Source organism: Fulmarus glacialis, unplaced genomic scaffold (genome assembly GCF_000690835.1).
Source record: "Fulmarus glacialis isolate BGI_N327 unplaced genomic scaffold, ASM69083v1 scaffold23927, whole genome shotgun sequence".
Lineage (NCBI taxonomy): Eukaryota > Metazoa > Chordata > Aves > Procellariiformes > Procellariidae > Fulmarus > Fulmarus glacialis.
Window position 1 is genome coordinate 53,362 of NW_009225480.1, and position 18,916 is coordinate 72,277.

At 42.3% G+C, this 18,916-nt stretch overlaps 1 protein-coding gene across 2 annotated transcripts; it reads right to left on the bottom strand.

Moving 5' to 3' along the window:
* Window positions 1-11,328: 11,328 nt before the first annotated feature.
* Window positions 11,329-18,027, bottom strand: HSP90AA1 (heat shock protein 90kDa alpha (cytosolic), class A member 1). 2 transcript variants are annotated; one of them, XM_009582499.1, is made up of 11 exons: window positions 17,807-17,975; window positions 17,639-17,709; window positions 17,343-17,494; window positions 16,806-16,939; window positions 16,019-16,327; window positions 15,086-15,251; window positions 14,605-14,795; window positions 14,324-14,471; window positions 13,029-13,297; window positions 12,278-12,611; window positions 11,329-12,076 (listed from the first exon to the last, which is right to left on the bottom strand). In XM_009582499.1, exons 1-11 carry the CDS (start codon window positions 17,963-17,965, stop codon window positions 11,967-11,969), a joined length of 2,043 nt encoding a protein of 680 aa, XP_009580794.1. In that variant the 5' UTR covers window positions 17,966-17,975; the 3' UTR covers window positions 11,329-11,966. The 2 variants fall into 2 exon arrangements, with proteins under 2 accessions (XP_009580794.1, XP_009580793.1); XM_009582498.1 differs by having other exon boundaries at window positions 17,343-17,709; window positions 17,807-18,027.
* Between the last annotated feature and the right edge of the window lie 889 nt (window positions 18,028-18,916).

Genomic DNA, 18,916 nt, shown 5'->3' on the forward strand with positions numbered 1-18,916 from the left:
ATCTCATCCCACATCCCCCAGCACCTCCCACCCCTGAGGTGGGAGCTCACAAGCTCTGTGTTAGTGCCTGCAGTGCCAGCTGAGTTGAATGAGTGCGCACAATCGTCATCCTTAATCCAAACACATGGCTTGAAGTCATTTCTCCCACAAAAATCTGCTCAAAATTAGCTACTGATGCTTTACAGGCAACAGATGTTAGCAACAAGGCCCCGGCATCTGGGGCTCAAAGAACTGTTGCTCTGCAAGGGATTACAGATGAAATGGTGACTGTAGGGTTGAGACCAGGCCAAGGCTTGCACAATGAACCCGCTGCCAGCACCCATCTGGGCAGGGGTCGGGCAGCGGAGGCACGGTCAGACAACAGATTTCCAAGGAAGATTTTGGGTTTCTGCTTTCCAAAGCACACACATAATGCCGTCGCCAAGGCAGGGCAGCTTTCAGCCATACCTGGCTGTGCAGGATGAACAAGGAGGGTGGCCAGAGGGTTACAGAGGCACAGAAATGCTCGCTTGAGCCGTTTATTGCAATCGTTTACTGTACTGCTGCTCGGTGGCTTGGCTCTCCTTGTCGCTCTTGGAAAAAGCCCTTGACCCTGCACAGACCTTGTGCCAGCCCCAGGTAGCTCTAATTTCCCCCGAGTCCAGGCTTTGTGGCCAGACGAGGGCACAGGTAACACACCTCTCGTTTTCAAAGGCATCATCGCTCCTTCTCCTCTTACCCACAGGTGCCCACTCTCTCACCGCTTCACAGGGTGCCCGCAGGAGCCCAGAGCTGTGAAAGCCTCTCTCAGCAGATTCTCTCAGTTCAGCCTCTATGCTGTAACTTCCCCTCTAATAAATCACACATTCATCGCTGTCATTCTTCAAAAAAATAATCCCGCCCCCATTTGAAATACAGTTGACTTCTACATACCGAGAGAAAACATACTAGATTGTCTCTGTGAAATGTGCTGGAGGAAAAACTGTAGAAAACTCATTTGTCCAAGATGAAAAAAACCTTTAAAGCTCTGGGGCTGGGGCCAGCAGAGCGCAGCTCTTGCAGAGCAGACACCAAGGCTGGAGCAGAGGCTGCCCGAGGTTGCATGTCTGTCAGGGAAGGGCCGTGTCTCACTTCTTGCCTGCAGAGCAGCCGGGACTGCTGTCTTTGGGAGCAGATTTAGGAGGAAGTTTATGTTAATCTTGAATTATTAGTTAATAATCTTGAATACCTCCTATTAGTCAATGGAAGTGATTTTTGGTTAGCTGCAGATTGTATCTGTGAGCCGTGAACATGGAACTGATTCACAGCGCACCATGTTTGACTCACGGATATCTTGTTCCAGCCAAACCTCCCACTGTAGGAAATGCAAAAAGTACAGGATGAACTGGGGCTTTTGGCACTCCACATGCAGCTCTGCAGCCATCTGGATGCTCCAGCTGTGGTTTGGGGTCTGATAAGCAGGCTGAAACCAAAGCAATCAAGGAAATAATACTTTTTTTTCTGAGGACAGGAGAAGGTGAACTCTTAGGAAAAGAAACTGAATGAGCTCCTGATCTCTGACGGCCAAGATGAAGCAAGGCCAGCCTTTGTCCTTAAAGCAACAGCCCTTCCATAAGAGCAGGTTTCCACCCTGCCCGAAGAGCCCAGGCAACACTTTCTAGTGCTTTTTTTCTCCCTTTCCTCTCAGCGCAGTGTCACCCTGCCTCCTGACAACCACCACCCGTCCCCGGTGGCTCTGTGGCTGTGGGTGCTCATCTGCTCCTGCTGCTGATTCCCCCCCTGCTGCCAGTCAACGACAGATTATTCACGGGGTACCTCCAGGCAGGATCAGAACGAGCAGAGATTTTTCTATTAAATTTGGCAGCGGGCTTGACAGAAGTACACGCCTGTCTTACTATGAGTTGTTTTGGGGGGGCAATGCTTATCTCTAAATTTTAATCCTCAAGTACTGTTGGAATTGCAGCATGGCAATGAAGCCCAACACCAGCATCGCTTGTGCTATTTAGAGATTAGGAATCATGTCTTTCACGCATTAAACATTTTTTGAAAATGCAAGGTGGGACTGTATTGTGGTGAAAGGGGTTTTGCTTCATTTGCAATAGCGAACAATTGAAACAAGACACAATTCAAATTAAGTTCATCAGATGAAGAAAGTGCAGATCAGAGAATGAAGATCTGCAGCCAGCTGGCCATTTCGGTCAACCCACCATCGAACGCTAATCAAGAGCATTTCAGTCAAGCCTGAGAGTGCTGTGGGAAGCTAGAAAGAAGATGCTGCAGAAACTGCAAGGTCTCATCTCACGCTGCATGTTTCTGCCTATAAGCAGTGTAGGAAATCTTTTAGACTCCACTTCCTATTAAAATCAAGCTGTGAGCAAAGACATTAAAAGTACAGTTTCCAGCTGTTTTGCAGAACAGAAATTGGCTTTATCCTTTACTTCATAGGTACTTGTACATACAGTGCAGTATATGACTGGAAGTATGGCCAAACTACAACTGCTGCTGCAGTCTCCTCATTCCCACAGCTTACCTCAAAAAGTGCTACGGCACCTATTTTTGTTAATATATGGCTCTTAATTCTTGACAAGAATAAAAAGAGAGAATGAAGGCAGCCGTTAAATTCCTGTACTCACAGCTGTTGCCATATAACATCACATTCTTATCTTCATGAAGTTTTCTCCCTGTGAGGCACGACAGAAGGGTGTGGGAGACAGAGAAATGTCCTTGGTGTCTCCAGTCTGTGAGTACAGAAGTGCTATATTCAGAGGCAGCCGTTCTGAATACTCCTGAGGAACCATATCCAAAATACTAGGTATTACGTGGTACAGAAACCATAAGGAGTCATTAAGATTCTTAGTTTTCTCTTGCACGTAAGGGGCAGTGTCAGCTGGAGATCTGAACTGGAGGTTAGAAAACACAGCTTCGTTTCTTGACTTTTCTTCGTGGTCTTGATGCATGGAATCATTGACCTTGGAAAAACCACTTCAGCCCTTTTTAAACCTTGTTTCCCCATTTACAAAATGTAGGTGTAATGCTGGTTTTCTTTAGTCTGCCTTTGGAACGTCACAGTTGCCCAGGGAAGATGAAAGGTACCGAATTTTCTCAAAACAAAAATAAACCCAAACATCTCACTGTAGCAGAGTATTAATAACCCAGGAAGCCATGCTGGCATTTGGAGAGGGAATTTCATTTTTAAAGACTGGCTGGACTACTGCTGTTTTACTTCCAAGTTTGTTCATGAATACTGGAGAGAAAATATTCTGTCTTACTTGAAACACAGCTCTTTAGTCACCCATAGATTTCTTCAACAGGCTGATGCTGTTTTCTGAAGATGAAGTATTTTATAGTAATGTCCCTGGAGTGTCCGCATCCCCTTCTTTCCTTTGAGGCTGTAAGAGTAAGCATTTTGGCTGCCTCTGTTCCCTCAGCCACTTCCTTAGGTACAAGACTGGCGTCTTGTACTGAGGAGGCAAGAAAGGTGATCAGAGTGTGAATATGCAGGCTCCCTTTCCTTAAACCCCAGTTATATGTGACTAATATGCTTTTTGGTTTTTTAAATAGCCTCTGTACATTCCTCCTCTTAGCTCAGTTTCACCAGTAATTGCATCATCTGAAGAAAGTGGGATGTGGAGTCGAACTGGAGGCTGACAGACGTCACCCCACCCGCCCGATGAGCCGCAGTCTGGGTGCTGGACCGATGTCTCATTGTGCTCTGCAGGCTGTAACACAGCGAAGTATTTGAATAAAGCAGCTCTGGCATCTCCACACGCACATCCACACCAAAGGCATTGCTGTTTCCAATGTGCAATGTGATCTAATCCTATGAGGAAGGTTACTCTGGAGACTTCTCTTACATACGATCTGCCCCACTTTAATTTTACTTTCACGTTTTGCTGAACTTTGGGGGCCTATTTAACGAAAGCCGTGTGCTTTCTGACATGTGGAGTTCTTACTTGCCTAGAGATGTGCATGGCTTCTGGGGATGAATATTGCTTATTTTAGTTGCTACTTCCAGTGGATTTCATGCCAATTGAACATTCAGGGATGCATTAGCATCACATGAGGAATACAATCCATCAGTCAGCCACTTGTTTGCAGTTTCAGCCTTTTCTGTTGAATATTATGATTATACTGCTGTTTAGATAGGCAGAGTGGACAGCGTAAAAGCTGAATGGGGGCTTTGTAAACTGGGCGAGGACTAAGCTGAGTTCTTGCAATAAGCTGCTTCTCTGACTGCTTAGCAAGTTTTAGTAAACCCTTCAAAGTCTCTTTACCGCAGGAGCACACACAGCCCTTTCACCAGTGACCATGCACTAAGCTTGATACAGATGCTCAGTAGAGACCGAAAAGCTCCAGGTGAAGCGTTTGTGCTCAGCCTAGACTCACACTGGAACTGCCTTGTTACCAGCAGCCCAAATTTTAAAGCTTTTCAGTTTAAAATTACAGAGCTCTCACTTTGGCTGGGGTCTGTGGGATCCTACAGGTATAACAGGACTTCAGGGTGACAGCAGTGTTCAGGGAACAAGACGGTACGAACGTGCCCTGTTTCTGTCAGGAGGTATCAATATTCCATGGATCCCAAAATTCACGTCTTCAGCCAGGCAAAAGTGGCATGAGGATACTGAACAGATCTATTGTCTCATTTTTCAGAAAAAGAAAGCCTGGAAATAATTTTTGGCCAAACCATGCGTGGCAATCATGAGTGTTTATAGGGTTTGTCCTGCTTTCTTATTGCTTGCTGGAAAGCACGGGAGACTAATGGAGACCTGAGTAGGAAGAAAACTCCTAATTCTCACGACTCCATTCAGTGAATGTTACAATCTGTTATCGTCTACTGCTCGGGATCTAATTTCAGACTGAAATGGTGCACCTGGTCACCAGTGTTGCAGTACACGCTGACAGTTAAGAGTCTAAGTCAGCATCTGCAAAGAATGTCTTCACTGAGCTAGCACAACCCTCCCTTATGGATTTGCCTTAACATTTGGCTTAGCTTCCTGGAGCATTTTCGTAACATCCTGGCCCCGAAGTTGCTGAAATCCTGCTAGGTGGTACTATTAGGAAACATTATCTCGTGCTCTCCTCTCAGGCAGAAGAGAAGGGACTGACGGGTCTCCATGGCAGGTGGTTACAAGGACTGGCCCCACTGCATTTGAGCCTTTTCATTTCACACAGTGTTGCTTCAGGAATGGAGCCTGGCATCTTAACTGGAGTTTTGTTCTTTAAAAAGATAGGGAGTAACATGAGTGATCTGGCCACCTCTTACAACAGTTCATACGTCAGCTGGGAGCTCTTGGGAATGAAGATGCTGTACACATACATATTTGCACAACTTACAGTAGAAAAATAAAAAATGCCTCCCCTTCTCTCAGGGCACTGTCAAATGCCAGATACCTTTTATGACCACACGGACAGAATACCATGCGACCAAGAGGTGTATCTCCTGATTCCTTAATGCTTCATTTTCAGATCTGCCTCGACATACATAAGCTCTGACCAAAACTAGTATCTACACTTTTAGAAAATGACCAAAATCAAGTGTATTGTTCCAAACTGATAAAACATAGCAAATGCATTTAAGTTACTAACTCCAGAAGGGATTAGCATGGCAAACTCTCTAGCTCATCCACTGAAGAACCTGAAGAAAATGAGCAATAGTCAGCACACTATAAAGTACGGTCGCACTCTCAAATGCCTCAGTAACAACTTGGGAGAGAAGGCAACAAGAATATCCCAGTCGTACATAAACTGCATTACTCTTAATCAAAAAAAAAAAAAAAAAAAGGCACAGTATTTCCATATCTAGCTGAACCTGTGCTCCTGTTTCCCTGGAAAAAACCCAAGAAGTCTGAAGGAGGGGGTGGCTCTTCCAGAAGCCTTGCCTTCCCAACTCCATCAACTAGCGCTTCTTTTAAGTTCTTAAGAGAGACAGCAATAATTGGGACAGTGAGATGGACTTTGTCCTTCTTAATCATCTAAAATTGACAAGGCCTTTAGTTGTAGTTGCCTAGATTCAGCACGGATCTACCATGGGATTTCATGAAGTAAGCAGGACCCTGCCCTATCCATAATGATGATTTTGAAGCTTTAATTCTACTACACAACTTCAACCACTGCACAAAGGAACCTTAGGATAACTTCAGAAATTTCACAGTACATTAGTGACAGGACCAAGTATTGTGGATATTATTATTATTATTATTATTATTATTGCCATACCTACTTCAGGGCACATAAAGGTTTTTTTCCTTAATTTTTCACCAGTGCGTTCTAGAATTGGAAACTGCTCTTTGCTCACACACGTCACCGTCCCATTCTGGTAGCAGAGCAGCTGTAATAGAGTTCTCTGGAAATCCCACAGATCTCGAAGGCTCAATCTCCATGGGTGAAGGGCATTCAGGCATCCGGGGCCATTCGGACTCTGCAGTAGTTCTAGGTTTCTGAGACAGTTCATACGATTCCACTAATTTTGATGGAAAAGCAGCTGTCTCCTTACCAATTATTTCCATTGGTGTGTGAAAATCATTTTCTGGTTCCATATAAATATCACTATGGGACTCTGTATCTGGCAGGACTGAGTTTCCAGGTGTAAGAACAAGTTGTGCATCTTCTAAATGGAAAACATCTCCCAAATCTACTGCCTCTGGCATGCTGTGCATCAGTAGAGGTTTAATTCCTTTCTGATGTTTACAGCTGAAATTCATACTGCAGTCTGCGTGAAGTGATCCGTCTTCTGAGCAACCACAAAAAGCATCTAAAAACTAAAATAAAATTACTCCAAATGAGCGAGGCGAGTTCTGTGTTACCAGGTCCATTTCCCACCAAAGGAATCACTGAGGTATATCTGGGTGGGAGGTTTCCCCCAGACTTCTAGCGCACAAAACTGTCTGCCACAGGGGCCAGCAAAAGCAAAGCAAGAATGCTGGAGAGCATTTTAGCAAGGAGAGCACAACCCTCGGGGGCACTTTGCAGGAGAGACTATCACCGTTATAATTTCAGAAATCACTCTACACGTCTTTTTATGCAACTTCTACTTTGCAACAGAAGCCTGTTAACAGCTTTTTAAATACTGCTTCAGGAAAAACTAGTGGAACAGTACTTGAAAAGGCCCCTCCTCAAAAAAAAAAAGAGGGGTTTTTTTTTGCTTTAAAAACTATTATGGACTATGGGGTTTTTTAATACAGAAAGGCAACTCAACAATATCGTTTACAACCAGTCATAAATAGCTAAGAAAAAAACGACATAGTGAAATATACTTGGAAACCATACTTGTGTATTTTAAAGCACTAATAATGAAGTGCTTGCTAATGGTTCAAATCAGGAGAATGCCGTGCAGTGTAGAGCCAAACACCCTCTGCCTCGCACCCTCCTCTTCGTCACCACCCCATCGAAACAGCACCTTGGTACAAAAGAATGCGCATCTCCGTCTTCTCTTCACACCACCGCTGCTAAGGACACTGAACGCTCCTCTGATACAACCACATCTGCTCCTCCTTGGACCAGCCATACTTTGGATGGAGTTCTATTCACCGGTTCTTTCTTTTAGCCTTAATTTTTAAAAAATACGATGTTTTATACAATTTGCTAAAACAAAACCAAATCTTTGTCTGAAATCACTTTTCATTGTCCAGTATGACTTATTCAGATGTTTCCTAGGTAAGGTTTGCTTTGTTGAAAATAAAAACATTTAAACAAGATCACTACATAATGAAGTAGCAGAAACATACAAACAGATCTGAAATTCAAGTCACTCTTTCTTTAGGGTGTCCTCACTATTAAGCAAATCATGATACGAGAAAAGTTTAATTTATGCACAGACAGAAGACCATCTGAAATTATCTATTTGCCAAGACTTCTACTGTCAAGACCTCCAAATAAGGTCATTAAGAACATGAATAAATGAACGTTTCATAGTTAGATGTAAATGAATCCCTAGAAACATTCAAGGCCAGGTTGGACGGGGCTCTGAGCAACCTGATCTAGGTGAAGACGGCCCTGCTCATTGCAGGGGGATTGGACTTGATGACCTTTAAAGGTCCCTTCCAACCCAAACTATTCTATGATTCTGTGTTTCTATGAATGCAAAATACCTGCAAAAAACTCATCAGCAAGACACATCATTGCCCATGAATGCTGTAATAACAGTGTTTATGTATGTGGGCTATCAACAGCACATTCTAGATGCATTTTTATTTCAAAAATGAATATAGTTCCCCCCTCATTCATCACACAGAATTTACCCACGTATTTTTTCTGTTCCTTTCCTTGCTACATTTGGAAATCCATCAAGTTCAATTGATTGTTGCAATTTCTAGGACAATAAAAGGTACTTTTCTTCACTGCTGCCATCCAAAATTTAGACTGTATGGAACACAACAGTGGGAGCCTTTTGCTAGAGCAACAGGGGCACCAGCACTTTAGCTCCTAAGGTTCAAAAATCCAAAACACACACACGGAGTAGTTTCCTTCCAGAGAGAGCAGCAGAATCAGGTACTTCTGAATTCAGTATCCCTTAACCCTGGTGTGATTTCAAAAAGATCATTATCAGTAGGAAAATGTTCTGATGAACTTGAATGATTCGTCTAATTGTCAGCAGTATAAGCTCTAAACCAGGAGGCAAGGAGAGAGTGTAACACCAAGTTCAGAAATGAACTTGTAAGCCCCGAGCAGTACTGTACTGTCCCCCTCACCGTAGGGTCAGAGCCCTGAAAAAAAATGAAGTTCTTATTAGCACACCCAGCCTTTCCTGGACTCCGCTGTGGTGCTCTGCAACACTTTTATCTACTGTTAAAACAATAACAAAACACGAGAAACAAAGACTGTGAACTGCTACAACAGGTAGCTGAGCAAGAGAACTTGTGATAACGGTGTCCTCACTTCCCGAGATGTATTTCAGCAAAAAGCTGGCAGACGAGAGGGGAGCTCCGCACTCCGCACCAAAGCAAAACCTGCTGTCGTGTCCTTTGTGCAAGAGCTAAGGCCCGACTACTCAGTGTAACGCAGGCAATGACTCAAACCACCAATACGTTCTCACGGCAAGAAATACTGGAGATAACCTACAAGTTTCACCTAAATTCTTCTCTTAACAGATAAATCCGTTTTCAAGGGAGATAAAGACTTGAGTCGAGGACTTGAGCCATCACTTTACTGCCCAGCTGGAAAACTCTGCCTTCAGTGTCTTTTTTCACTGTAAATTTTAGATCTCAACATACTAATTCAAAGATATTTTCACAATGTTTTACGTATTATAAAGGTCTTGTAAAATATATTTTAGTCACAAGACATACATCTTAAAATCCACCTGGTTTTAAGTCCTTAGTTTTGGCACAATACTACTGAATAAGAATTTTTGCCAGTGAGGCCTTGGAGAAATTACCTAAAGCAGACTGAAATCTGTCAACCTGATAGCTTTCAACATTTGAGCATCACCAAGATGGAAAGGTTTACCTTCTGATCATTTCTGTCATCCATGCACCGAACTGCAAGTCAGTACTGATGTACACACGTTTTAACTGTGCAACTCCTCAGAAGCCAGAAGACTGCATGTTTTGATGTCATACTCATTACTATAGGAACAGTATATTCATTACTATGGCACGAGAAGGTAATGGAATGCACGAAAGACATCTCACCCTAGTCACGCTGCGTCAAACAGAACGAATGCTTACTGACTGGAAATGGCGATACTGAGGTTTAAGTAGCTCTTGTCTGGCCCCAGGCAGGACATGGCGGGAACCAAATCTCTTGCCTCACTGCCCAAGGATTTCTGTTTTGACATTGCCTACCTTCACCTTGCTTCTAACTTTCACTAACATGGTAGGCACCAATCTCTTCTGCAGTCTGAGATACCCATAATGTGGAGTGATTTTGGACATTTTATGCCATGACACAATGACAGGTGTGGAAGATGAACGCCTCACATGCAGTGACCTATGACTTCAAGCTATTTTGTAGGTGCCACAAGGCAATTCCTCTAGTCACCAAGAGCTGGAACAAGCTTTGGACATGTGACAGGGCACATAAAGCACTGGGAACTGTAGGAGAGAAGTATCTTTGAAAGACACGTTTCCTTCCATAAACTTAGATTCTGAACCATAGAAGAGAAGTGGCATCTACTTCCTCACTCAGTTACTACTCTGAGCATCTCCCTATGGAAGTAGAGTAACATGATCTAATACAAGTGTGATCTAAAGAACACAGAAGTTTCAGTGGACCAGCTGGGGTGTAGAAAAAACAGGCAGCCTTCACCAATTGTATAAGCAGTACTGAAGCAGTTTTTTTGTTTTCATATCCAATCCCTTATTTAGTTTCATTTTGGAGAAAGAATTCAGAATGATTTGCAAGAATGTGAGCATATCTGTCAACTGACATGCAAAAACATCAGTTTGAAGTGACTGCCAAAAGGCCACTTAACTCATCAGTCAGCAAAACTGCGTTAGTGCACCCACTGCTCTAGCCTAGGAGTAAAGCATGAATTGGACTCTCCCCACGCCCAGAGAAGTGCTGCTTTGACACAGCAAGGCAGAAGAACTTGTGCAACAAACTACTTCAGTAGTAGAATTAGCTTGCAGGAAGCGGATTGTTTTAGACACCTGAAAGATACTGCTACCACCAAAGTGAATTGTCCTTTCACCTCATTACAAAAAAGTCAACACACCTTTGTCATATGTAAATTATTTTGCATTGGGAAACAGCGCTCAAATATTGGTTGAGACAGGTAAGAACAAATAGAAATAGTACACTAAATCAAGACTTGTCAGAGAACAGGGGCAAGATGCAACTTGCCCCTACCCTCCTCCCCTAATGAGTACATTAAACTCAAGCTTGCTATAAATACAACGGTATCTGTCCAAAATCAGTGAAGGGCATCTGATCTGCAAAAGCTTGCTTGGCTAGCACAACTCCCATTTCCTTTCACTACTCTCCTTCAAAGAGGAAGGCCAAGGAACATAGAATACAGCACCACTAGTAGTTTCTTGAAAGCCTGTACGATGTAGTGCTGACCACCTCATTTCACATGCAAACTCATCACCTCAGAACAGCATGATCAATCAGGCTTGCAGCTTCAGGAGCCTAGCTCCATTTGCAAAGTCTTCAAAAAAATTGCTGGAGTATCAACACCAGTTAAACCTAACTTGAGGCAAATGATCAGTTTTTCAGATTAAAACGGTCTTAAGATTTTTGAGAACTGCCTGACTTTTCTGCTTGTTTGTAGTGGCATTGCAGAACATTCAGTATTAACTACAGATTTAACAAGACAGCAGCTAGTACTCAAGATTCAAAGCAGTAACCAATGGCGAGAACAGCAGCAGGCTTTGTTCCGAGTGTTAACAGACAAGTCAGTGACACAGCTCATTCTTAACACTTTTATTCTTACAGTTCTAGGTTTGAACTGTACATGCAGAGTTGCATAAGTCACAATAGAGATTTACAGTGGATTCTATTCTATGGTAGAGTGCAATCCAGAATCCTTAAACAGTATAAAAAACAACTTTAAACATCAAGACCTTGTTAGGAGCAAAAGGGTTAAAGCTTCCCCAAGTATTTCAGCTCTCCTAGATACCTAGTTACTAGGTACCATATGTTAGACATGTTTAGAATTGAAGAGCTGTATAACGCTAAACAAACTTGAACATCCTGATGTCATACCATCTTTTGTTAGTTCTTTCCCACATTTCTGGCAATTAAGAATAAGTCAAAAGCCCTGCCACCTGCAACCAGCTAATACAGACAAAAATAACTACTCCTTACTTGCCTGTTTAGGGTTGTACAGTGTTAAAGAAAATATTCCCTCAATGGCATTTGTATCTCACATCAGCTGAAAAAGCAATGTAACAAAAATAAAGGTATAACATCTTCGAAAATAAATATAAAGAGGGAATGCAGACAAAGTGTCAAAGATTTTTTTTTGGCAGGTAACATTCATAATATACAAAATATAACTTATTCATATTAGCCAAGGAAACATTCATGAGTTCCTGTAAACTGTTTTAATCCACCTCCTCCATGCGTGATGTGTCATCATCTCCTTCAAGAGGTGGCATCTCCTCAGTAACTGCTGGACTAGCTTCTTCTGCAGCAGTATCATCTTCATCAATGCCTGTTCAGGAAAGACACGTACCATTAATGCCGAGATCAAAACTCAAAGCTTTATTCTCCTTAGCACTTCAACTCATCTGAGGGTTCCCCCTTTTCCACAAGTACAAAGAAGCACCAAGGTCATCTCCAGACACTCCATACCCTGCAAGGGCATGTAACCACACCCAGAGTCTACTGGAGACAGGACAGAATTCTAACTCACCCAGGCCAAGTTTGATCATTCTATAAATGCGGTTGGCATGCGTCTGAGGATCTTCTAAACTGAAGCCAGAGGACAGAAGCGCTGTCTCATACAGCAAGATGACAAGATCCTTCACAGACTTGTCATTCTTATCAGCCTCTGCCTTCTGCCTCAGTGTTTCAATGATGGAATGATCAGGATTAATCTCCAGATGCTTCTTTGCTGCCATGTATCCCATTGTGGAGTTGTCTCTTAATGCCTGCGCTTTCATGATCCTCTCCATATTGGCAGTCCAGCCATATGTACTTGTTACAATACAGCATGGAGAAGTAACTAAACGATTGGACACAACAACCTAGAAAAGTGAATATAAAGCAGAAGTTTGTAATTTAACATTTCAACACGTACACTTGATTTACTATGCCCACTGATTTCACAGAACCATAGCATCATTTAGGTTGGGAAAGACCTTTTAAGATCATGGAATCCAACCGTAAACCAAGGTTCAACTTTGAAATGTTGCTGCATGTCATGGAAGACCCAAGACTCACGAGACAGAACTGAAGAATTTGCAATACCAACTCAACAGAACCACTTAGCTTCGCTAAAAATCGAAACAAAGACACCTTGTATCTGTAAAGCTGTATCTTGTGATCTCTTTCAGAAAAGGCAGTTGTAACAGATATTGTTATCTGAGCCTTCGCTGCAGCAACTTCATTTCAGATCATTAAACAAATTGTTACATATAGACAAACTCAGTACTCCTAGTTACCTTTTCTACTTTCTTTTCAAGGATATCTTTCATTATTTTGCAAAGGTTTTCAAACTTGGCTTTCTTCTCCTCCTGTTTTTTTTTCTCTTCCTCATCTTCTGGAAGCTCCAAACCCTCTTTTGTTACAGAAACCAGGGTCTTGCCTTCAAATTCCTTCAGCTGCTGCACACAGTACTCATCAATAGGCTCAATCATGTAGATCACTTCCAGGCCATGTTTGCGAAGACGCTCCACAAAAGCAGAGTTGGCCACCTGATCTTTTGTTTCACCTGCAAGAAGCGAGAATGCCACAGTTGTGGTTTGAGCCTCAGCACTGCAGCATGGCAGCTTGTTTGTTTTCTGGAAGCGCCTATGCAACATTTCCAGTGATGCCTGATGTCCGTACCAGGGAAAAAAGGGGCACAAAACAGGTACACAAGCTACTGCAAAAATTAGGCTGACCTGAAGAGACTCAAGCCCTTCAAACTGACACCACAGCTTGCAACACTTCACTGGTTTGGCAGTGAATTTCCATTTCCTGAAATGCCAGCTAAGAAATGTTTCCCATTCCTGCCAAGGAGGAAAACTGAGAAGCCCTGTACAGCATTTACCTTTTGAAAAAAGCCTTGATATCTGATGCCCAAATAGTCAATTAAACTGGTTTAAGCATTAGATCTTAAGATTTCAGATACTCCTGGCTAAATTTATTTGCTAAAGCCAGAACACAAAGCTACCTTAAAGGCACCTCAAAGACTAATAGCTCATTAAATGGTACAGTTCCTAAGGACGGCAGTTAGCACTGAAGCAGTCAGTGTCATTAACAGGGAACATCGTGAGCAGCACTCCCAGCAAGGGCAGAGTTTACAGTATAGAGAAGGTAATTATCTCTGGCCAGTTCTGCTGTCCTCATGGACATAGTACCATATTAAGGAATTGTAACTACAATTTTACTTTACATGGTTTTAACACTGTGCAGCATCCACTTACTTCAGAAATACTATAGTACTTAGAGATTTGGTGGAAGTTACACAGCAAGTTCTGTCTTCTCAGGAGACATACTAGGGTTTCTCGATCACGTACGCAACTGACACCTCAACTAATGTTCTGGAGAGCAGTGCAACTTAGCCAGAGACTGAAAATGTAACTGCTTTTATACAGAATTAATTACATTATCGCTTTTTTCCCTTAAAACCCCAGTTTGTTTCTTTCTAAATTCACCAGGAGAACTGCCATGGTTATTTTCCATTTTCTAACCCCCCAAAAGATAACCCTACATAGGTACTTGCATTTACAGACAATTTCTGTTACCAACTCACCAGTAATGTAATAGACATGTTTCTGGTTTTCCTTCATCCGAGTGCAGTAGTCCTTCAGAGAAACCATTTCATCACCTGATGCAGATGTGTAATACCTCAGTAATTCTGAGAGCTTCTTGCGATTCTGGGAGTCTTCGTGTATACCAAGCTACAAAAGTAGAACATAAAAACTATTAATGATTCCTTTAGGGAAGTGCTAAACTGTGGTAGTTTAATATTTCAGGCGTAACAAAAATCTGTAGCTTCTACAGAAAATACTATTAAGCAGAAAGACTACAAACCTTTATGTTCTTAGAGAACTGCTCATAGAACTTTTTATAGTTCTCCTTGTCTTCAGCCAACTCAGTGAAAAGTTCTAAGCACTTCTTCACTAAGTTCTTCCGGATCACTTTCAGGATCTTGCTTTGCTGCAGCATTTCACGAGAAATATTCAGAGGTAAATCCTCAGAGTCTACCACACCTCTCATGAAATCTGGAAGAGGACAGTGAGAATTAGCTTTCCAGGTCTCAAAGAAATCAAGGTTACCATTCACCACCTAGGTGGCTTTGCCCTTTTAAAATTATGAATTGGTTTCTACAGAATTCTAGACAACACAAAACTAAACAGTACTTTCTTCAACTGCTCAGATACTTCGCTGATCAGCTCTGTTTAGGACTCAGCCTTCCCTCTCCCAAATTTCTTTAAATATGAAGGGAAACGACAAAGTTGCTAAGCAGTTTCTCTAGTATTTTGTGAAATGCCTTCCTCAAAAACATACTTACTCAGATATTCAGGGATCAGTTCCTCACAGTTGTCCATGATGAAAACTCTGCGTACATACAGCTTAATATTGTTCTTTTTCTTCCTGTTTTCAAACAGATCAAAGGGTGCACGCCGTGGGACAAACAGGAGAGCTCTGAATTCCAACTGCCCTTCCACAGAGAAGTGCTGTGAGAAAGCAAGACAATCATTTTAACCGGTTTCTACGGCTCTCACTTTAGTAACCCTTTAACAGCTCTTCAGCAGAAGGCAAACAGTAACAGAGATTTCAGGAAAAAACTCAACGTAGTAGGCAAGACATTGGTCAGGAACAAGCACATTCTCCAGACAGATAAGTTCTTTCTGTTCAGTTGTACTACCAGGCAAGTAGATCCATTCAGAAGACAGTAAGTTCTTTCTGTTCAGTTGTTACCAGGCAAGTAGATCCATTCAGAAGACATATTTAGTTCCCTATACTATATACTGGACTTCAGGAAGCATGTGTATTCTTACAGCACTTCCCACTACAGACACACAAAAATGACAATTACATCTCACCTACCCATGCCCTTGAGCTGTAGGCCTTTTCAGAACTAAGCATCAAACCCAAAGAATTAAGTTTACCTTTATTTGAAATCTCCTTTAAATTTTACAGTTAGATTTGGCAACAAAGCTACAAACTGGGAAGGCTTCTGCACTTACTTTTATTTACAATAAATTGAGGTATGGATTTGGTTAAGGTTATAAACTCAGCCCTACAAGCAACCAAAATAGTTGTAGCACAAACTGTCACCCTCACATAGTAGAAGTGTTCTAAACAACAGCATGACTCCAAATACTAAGCAACTTATCACAGCAAGATCTGAGACAATGGCCTCAGAGATCAGTAGCATGTTTAGCAAGCTTCCAGCTTTAGTGGCAAAAACAATTGTGCCTGAAGGAGGACAAGAACTTACTTTGACAGCCAAGTGGTCTTCCCAGTCATTAGTTAGACTCTTGTAGAATTCCCCGTATTCCTCATTGGTAATGTCATCTGGATTCCGGGTCCAAATGGGCTTGGTCTTGTTGAGCTCTTCCTGATCAATGTACTTCTCCTTAATCTTCTTTTTCTTCTTCTTATCTCCATCCTTCTTTTCTTCTTCTTCATCAGAACCAACATCCTCAATCTCTGGCTTATCTTCCGTCTTTTCCTCCTTCTCTTCTTTTTCCTCTTCCTTTTCCTCAGCCTCATCATCACTCACCTCCTTATCACGTTCCTTCTCCACCTACAGAAGAGATCATTAGTTCAACTGAGAAACGTCTACGTTTTTTCATTAACAGCCCTCAGGTATCCCAGGTAGTCTCACAAAGCTGGTAGGAACTGTGTAAACATGGTGTCAAGTTTTCCTCCTGCACTCAACCAAGGACATTCTGAGACACAAGTGTTATTTTGTTTCCATGTGCTTATGTGGTATTTATGCTATTTAGTTTCATTATACTAACAATACATCAACATGTAGTTGATTTACTCAATGCTGTGGAGACTGTGATACTACTAGCTTGGTAAAACACATATTTTACTTAGCTTTGTAAAATAAAGCTGTAATTAACAGAATTGAATTTCAAAGAGGTACATCCATTAACGTCTGTAACAATTTTAATTAAAAAAATACGCATGAACTGCTCTTTCTTAAATTTCAAAAATTCACTTTTTTTAAGGTGGCAATACTTCGAATTATTTAGTATTTAAAGCAAGGTACATACAAAGAGTGTAATAGGATAGCCGATGAACTGAGAATGCTTCTTCACAATTTCCTTAATTCGCCGTTCTTCCAGGTATTCAGTTTGATCTTCTTTAAGATGCAGGATGACTTTTGTTCCACGGCCCAAAGGTTCACCTAGAAAGGAAGTTTACAGGTTTTACTTGTTCAGGAGCAGACTAGGCTTTGGCCAATTCTAAAATAAGCCTTCTTTAAAAAGGCACTCCCGTATCAGTAATTTCTTCACCATTGGGAAAACGTAAGCTTCTGTGTACAGAAACAGCCTTACAGACAACTTCCTTAAGCTTACTGTACCCAGCATGTATTTCAAATAAGCTTAAGGAGATTGCATTCCCTTATCATGTACCAATAGTTACTCAAGCTGGAAGCGTAAGAGAACAGCTGTGCCTGTGCTGATCTAACACATGACTAGTACTACCCGTTTTACCTGTTGTTTTTGTCTTTTTCAATGCACGGAGTAGGTATCTGAATGCCAGAAATGTTCAGAAAGCATACTCGAGCAGAAACATTTAATACTCACCGTTATCAAGTCTGACAGTGAAAGATCCTCCAGCTGATGACTCCCAAGCGTACTGCTCATCGTCATTGTGCTTGGTGATTACTGTCACTTTTTCTGCAACCAAGTAGGCAGAGTAGAAGCCAACACCGAACTGACCAATCATGGATATATCAGCCCCTGCCTGCAGTGCTTCCATGAAAGCCTTGGTACCAGACTTGGCAATAGTACCAAGGTTGTTGACCAGGTCAGCTTTGGTCATCCCTATGCCTGTATCCACAATGGTCAGAGTGCGATCATGCTTGTTTGGAATCAGGTTAATTTTCAGGTCTTTTCCAGAATCCAGCTTGCTTGGGTCGGTCAAGCTCTCGTATCTTATCTTGTCCAGAGCCTGTAAGAGAAGAGGCAGGCTTTAACACTCCCTGACTATTCCTAAAAATTTCAGTAGTCCTATTGACACAAACCAGTCTAGAAGTTAATGTACTTACATCTGATGAATTGGAAATCAGCTCCCTCAGAAAGATTTCCTTATTGGAGTAGAAAGTGTTGATGATCAGAGACATCAACTGAGCAATCTCAGCCTGGAAGGCAAAGGTCTCCACCTCCTCCTCCATTGGTTGATCTTGAGTCTGCACAGCTTCCGGCATCTGCAAGGAGAGAGGGAGTTGAAATCCCATCCCAACAGCTTGGTGCACATACACTTTTACACACAGCGACAATGGCAATCTGAGATAAAGGTATTTAACTATGTGGTTTCAAATACAGTACCACAGGAACACCCCCTTCCCCCCTGTCTTATTTCCTACCAGTAACAATTCAGGAATTTTAAGGAATGCAGAAACTAGATACAAGATTTTAACTACAGACTTGCTTTACATTCACTTTGGTTTGCACCATTTAGGGTAACACACTATTTTTCATCTCCCCTCCATTAATTTACTGATTAATATATGACTTACTTCCCCTCGTCACAGATCAAGTACACATTACAAAAAAGAAAAACGCAACCGAGAACTTAGCCCGGCATTTGAGACATTAGTTGCATTACTCTGTAGTCGATTCTCACAGTAAAGTCTCTACTTGTAGTACATTCCTTTTCTCCCAACTACCTCCTATTTTGCTCATACAACTATTATCTTCAGATGCAGACACTATCCACAACTGCGACTCATGTACTAATACGGCCCAGCCGAATTCATTACTCCGTCCTACAGATGGATTAGCCGGACTTGACCGGCAACCTGCTGCCTAGGATATCCTCTACACGAGTCGAAGCTCAGGAACGACAGATTTAACTCGAAAAGGAAAACCTCTCCCACCACGACCGCACTTCAATTGCTACAGAACGAATGGAGACCAAGTGCAATACCGTAATCCTTAACTAAAACGCTAACAAAGTAAGAAATTATAAAGTAAATCGAGCAGGTATCAGACGTGGCTCCGAACGCCCCAGTCAGGCCGGCGCCCGTTAAGCGATTCGGAGGAGAGCCTCCGGGCGGGAGCAGCCTCCCCGCGCGCCACCGCGCAGCGCCCCCTGCAGGCTGTCCTCGGAACCATGAAAGATTCTAGAAACTGCCAGAGCCTTCCCCGACCGCCCC